Source organism: Halictus rubicundus, chromosome 10, assembly GCF_050948215.1.
Source record: "Halictus rubicundus isolate RS-2024b chromosome 10, iyHalRubi1_principal, whole genome shotgun sequence".
Taxonomy (NCBI): domain Eukaryota; kingdom Metazoa; phylum Arthropoda; class Insecta; order Hymenoptera; family Halictidae; genus Halictus; species Halictus rubicundus.
This window is the reverse complement of record NC_135158.1, coordinates 2,031,822-2,037,011: the sequence shown is the minus strand read 5'-3', so window position 1 is coordinate 2,037,011 and position 5,190 is coordinate 2,031,822. Positions and strand designations below refer to the sequence as shown.

The 5,190-nt window shown below is 57.1% G+C and overlaps 1 protein-coding gene across 1 annotated transcript; it reads right to left on the bottom strand.

Annotated features, from left to right (window-relative positions):
• Positions 1-412: 412 nt before the first annotated feature.
• On the bottom strand, positions 413-2,784 carry LOC143358169 (uncharacterized). Its single transcript, XM_076795120.1, has 2 exons — positions 569-2,784; positions 413-482 (listed from the first exon to the last, which is right to left on the bottom strand). The coding sequence occupies exons 1-2, from the start codon at positions 2,782-2,784 to the stop codon at positions 413-415; spliced, it is 2,286 nt and encodes a 761-aa protein (XP_076651235.1).
• Between the last annotated feature and the right edge of the window lie 2,406 nt (positions 2,785-5,190).

Sequence of the window (5,190 nt, the reverse complement as noted above, 5' to 3'; positions counted from 1 at the left end):
GGGGTTCTTGAGAAGCGTGGTTGTGGGCCGACGGTTCGCGGAAAAAGAGGGCCGATTCCGGGAATCGCTCGCGGATGTCGTCACTCGCGAGTGCGACGATTGGCTAGTGTGCCGTGGGCTTATTCGCAGAGACGGACGTGCTCGGGAGCTAATTAGCGCTGCGCCTGAGCGCGCGCGGTTTTGAATAGTGCAAAGTCGCGGGATCGGCCCGCTGCCCGTGTTGCTCGGAGCAACTCGTCACCGATTCCCGAACACGCCGCCCACCCCGTTGAACGGGTACGTTCAACACGGGATTGCCGTGGCGCAAGCGCATTACAATTTTCGCACGTACGTGCTTCATCGGCGGACGGAACGAGTGATCGGCAGATTCGGCTGATGTCGGTAATGTTCGCGTGTGGTCGGTCGCCCGCTGTCACACGCCGAACTGCGTAATTTGGCTGACAATCGGTGTCGTTGTTCGGATGTCACGTACAGGTAAGTGACTAATGTACATATACAACTTAAAGCTAATTAAATCTAACTTAGAGCTACGCGGTATGTACAATTATACAGGGGGACGTGGCTTTACGTGCTAATGGACGCGTCGCTCGCCTCGTTTATCGCGACCGGGAGGAAACAGAGTTTTGCGATCGGGCGTTTGAATTCAGCGTGGGCTGTCTTTACGGTGACGACTCGAACGAGCCCATCATCGCCCGGATGGCACGCGACGATACGGCCCAGTGCCCACGTGCACGGAGGAGTGTTGGTGTTCCGGAGCAGGACTATCTGGCCGACTTTGGTGAGGTTTTGCCTTGTTTTCCACTTTGGACGCTGGAGGAGTGTCTGCACGTAGTCGGTCATCCAGGCTCTCCAGAAGGTCTCCGTGAGTCGTTGGATGAGTTGCCATCGGGACAGCCGATTCTCCGCCAGGTGCAGGGCACTGGGTTCCGGACTCGCGACGAGGGCGGCACCGATTAAGAAATGCCCCGGTGTCAGGACGGAATAGTCGTCGAGGCATTCGGACGTCGGAGCGATCGGGCGGGAATTGAGGCACGCTTCGGCGCGGCAGAGGAACGTCGACAACTCCTCGAAGGTAAGCGTGTGCGCACCGATACACCGTTTTAGGTGGTGCTTGACACTTTTGACCGCTGCCTCCCACAGTCCTCCAAAGTGAGGGGCTGTGGGGGGTAGAAAGTGCCAAGTTACCCCGTCGATAGCGAGTTTATTGTGGACATCGGTATCGCGAGTGGCGGCGCGGTACGCTGTCGTTAGCTCGCGATTCGCCCCGTGGAAGGTGGTGCCGTTATCGGAGGACATAGAGCGCGGGAGGCCTCTTCGGGAGACAAACCGATGATAGGCGGCGAGAAACGCTGCTGATGTGTAATCTGAGACAACTTCTAAATGAATTGCCTTCGTGGTGAGGCATATGAATACGGCGATGTACGCCTTCTGTGACTTGTGTCCCCTTCCACGAGCGGTTCGAACCTGAATCGGACCTGCATAGTCGACGCCGGTGTGAATGAATGCTCTTTCAGCTTTAGTGACGCGTGAGGCTGGCAGATCCCCCATGAGCTGGTGAGGAATAGCGGCCCGCTCCCGGGTGCATGGAACGCACCGGTACAGCACAGCTCGTACTGTTGCACGTGCTCGCAGAATCCAGTATTCATGTCGGAGGCACGCGAGGGTGAGCTGAGGTCTCGCATGAAGGTGAGTGAGATGGGTATGGTGTATGAGGAGTGACAGGAGGGGATGGGAGCGAAGGATGATCGGTTCGTTTTCGGTTTCAGGCTGCGCCTTCGACAGCCGTCCTTTGGCTCGGATGAGCCCGTCCGAATCGAGGTACGGGTTCAAGGAGGATAACGGACTCGGTTTGGGAACGGTCCCGTGAGCGGCGAGCGTACGCAGCTCCTGAGGGAATGTATCGGTTTGGATTCGCTTGAGCCAGTGGCGTTTTGCTTCTGCGACTTCGTCCGGGAGGAGGGCCGTCGTTGTGCAGCCGCGAGGTTGCGACCGCAGCCTCTTGATGAAGCGCTGCACATACGCGGTCACCCGGATCAGCTTCGGCCACGACGAGTAGCGTGAAGCCAAATTGACCTTGTCGGGAACTGAGACCATGCTGGCGATGGAGACAGGTCGCGCTTCGCATTCTGTGTGCGAAGTGGAGTCGAAGGTGCGAGTCGGCCAAGCCTCAGAAGGTTTTTCGAGCCAGGTTGGCCCGTGCCACCAGAGTGGGTGACTCTGCAATTCGCGTGGAGATATGCCTCTTGATGCACAATCGGCAGGATTGTCCTGCGTTGGGACATGATGCCAGAGCACGTCAGGAAGAGACGCCTGGATTTTTGCGACTCGGTTGGCGACAAAGGTCTTCCATTTCGCCGGAGATTGGCTGAGCCAGGTGAGGACGATGCTCGAGTCGGTCCAGCAGTGGGTGTCGCACTGTTCGTACCGTAACGATGAGCGGACGAAGGCGACGAGACTGGCGAGTAGGAGCGCGGCGCTCAGTTCGAGGCGAGGCACGCTAATGGTTTTCACGGGGGCCACCCGTGATTTCGCTATAAGGAGTCCGATTTCTACTCGGCCATCCTGAAGCACGCTGCGGATATAAACTGCTGCAGCGTAGGCCTTCGCGGAGGCGTCGACGAAACCGTGAAGACTTCGCCTTCGGACCGAGCCCGACGCTATGGGACGAGGGATCTGGATCGCCTCAAGGTCCGGAAGATTACCGAGATAGGTTTGCCATTCGTGACGAAGCCTGTCGGGAATAGGTTCATCCCAATCGCACCGTGCCGCCCACAATCGCTGCATTATCAGCTTGGCCGTGACGACGACCGGGGCGATCCAGCCTAGCGGGTCGAAGAGACGTGCCAGGGCTGACAGGACCGCTCTCTTTGTGTTGGTTGGCTCGGTGGAGTGATGGAGTCGAATCTGGAATCGGTCTAGCGCGGGGATCCACGCTATCCCGAGTATTGGGATCGTGTCTGTGGTGGTGATCGATTTGGTCGATGCTAGTCCGTGATCCGCTGGGTCAATGTCCTCGAGCAGGGACGATGTGTTGCTCGCCCACTTACGGAGTCGAAACCCGCCTGCTTGGAGCAGCGCGATCAGCTGATCGCGAGTTCGTCGCAGGAGCTCCGGGCTGTCGGCACCAAATAGACAGTCGTCGACGTAGGTTTGGTCTTGCAAGACCGGAACGGCCAGGGGGAATCGCTGCCCTTCGTCAACAGCCAGCTGCTGGATGACTCGCAGCGCTTGGAAGGGAGCTGAGGATGTCCCGTAAGTAACGGTTCGGAGTTGGTACTCCTTAATCGGTTCGGTTGGCGAAGGGCGCCACAGGATTCGCTGATAGTTGAGATCGTGCTCATTGACTTTAATTTAGCGGTACATTTTAGCGATGTCGGCCGCGTAGACGAACCTAGACTGCCTCCAGCGAAGCAGGATGGCAATCAAGTCGCCTTGGAGCTTTGGACCCGGTAGAAGGTGGTCGTTCAGAGACTGGCCATTGGTGGTACGACAGGACGCGTTGAAGACCACGCGTAGGCTCGTCGTGGAGCTACTCTCTCTGAACACCGCGTGGTGCGGAATATAGTACGATTGATCGGAGGAGTGGATTGGTGCTACCGGGGTTTGCCGCATGTGACCGAGGACTTCGTACTCACGCAGGAAGTCCTGATGAAGGGCCGCATGGGCAGGGTTGGAGTGCAGGCGTTGTTCGACACGCTGCAGGCTCCGAAGAGCGGCAAGGCGGGAGTCGCCTAATTCGAGAGGTGGCTCATGACGAAATGGTAGGCGGACGACGTAGCGTCCATCTGGATCACGGGTATGTGTTTTCCGAAAGTGGTTCTCGCATTGTTCGTCGTCCTTCGTAAGGAACCTACAGGTGGAGATTTCCTCGATTTCCCAGAACCTTCTGAGGGCTTGGTCGAGCTGCTCAATGTTGGCGCAGTGATGGACACCGATGGACGATAGGGTTGGAGAGGATGCAACGGGACCGGATAGGATCCACCCGAGAGTGGTATTCTGGGCAACCGGAGTTGCAGGCAAGCCCCTTCGTATGCCTCCGACTATGACCTGGCTATATAAGTCGGCCCCGATGATGAGGTCGATCGGCTCCGAGCTCATGGGGTTTCTGTCGGCCAGTTCCAGGTCTGCAAGGTGAGACCAATTAATATCGGTTCGTTTTTTAGGTGGCACGTAATTCGTGAGCGTTTTTAATATCACCGCCGTCGTCGAGTATGCAGGTTGATCCTTCTTCGCTGGAGAAACGGTGATTCGAACCGTGGAGTGTGCGACTGATTGCGTTTCGCCGATACCGGTGACTCGAATTAGTGTCCGCGTTCGGTGGAGGCGCAGCAACTGAGCGGTCCGTTCTGAGATTAATGTCGCCGCGGAGCCCTGGTCCAGGAGCGCACGGACGGTGGTACGCCGACCGTGTGGTGAACGTACCTGTACATGGGCAGTCGATAAGAGCACGCCGTAACGAGTTGGCGAGTCGGAGACCAGATTGGCGCTGATCGTGGGCTCGTTATCGGACGCGACGGCCGGATTCGGGTTTGCGACGCGCTGATCGTCGGAGGCGCGTGGAAAATGTAAGAGCGTGTGATGCCGCTGCTTGCATTCCTTACAGTGGTGTTGGCTCGTGCATTGCGCGCTCGCGTGTTTAGCCGAGAAACAGTTGATACAGCGTCGCTGTGTTTTGATTATATTGTAGCGGTCGGACGGCGATTGAGCGACGAACGTCGGGCACCGGTAAATAAGGTGGTTCTGTCGACAAACAGAACAGGTCGCGGTGGAAACAGCGGTCGCGTGCGTAGCGAGTGACTTTGTTTTCGGTCGTTTCACGATTACGGTTTCGGTTGGACCTCCAATTTGAATCGGCGCCATGGCTTCGAGCGCTCGCGATCGCGACTCGAGGAACGTGTCGAATTCGGCATACGTTGGAAACTCGTTCGCGTTTTCTAATTTGACTTCCCACGCTTTCCGCGACGATCGGTCTAGCTTTTGAACGCCGAGGAAAACAATAATATCGCTCCATTGGTCAACGGGACGTTTTAGATTTCTGAGCGCCTGTGTAGAAACGTTGATTCGGTCGCGTAGGTCACGTAATTCTCGCGAGGATTCGGAATTGACTTGCGGGAGCGAAAATAACGTGGTAAGGTGCGTCGTGATTAAGCGGCGTTTATTTTCGTATCGCGACGTAATGAGCTCCCACGC

What these genes read in the sequence shown, in the direction of transcription:
- LOC143358169 (XM_076795120.1), bottom strand. Translation starts at nt 2,784, where the DNA reads ATGCAGCGATTGTGGGCGGCACGGTGCGATTGGGATGAACCTATTCCC. An exon ending in AGCGACGCGTCCATTAGCAC is followed by an intron (nt 483 to 568) that starts GTAAAGCCACGT and finishes TATGTACATTAG; the next exon opens with TCACTTACCTGTACGTGACA.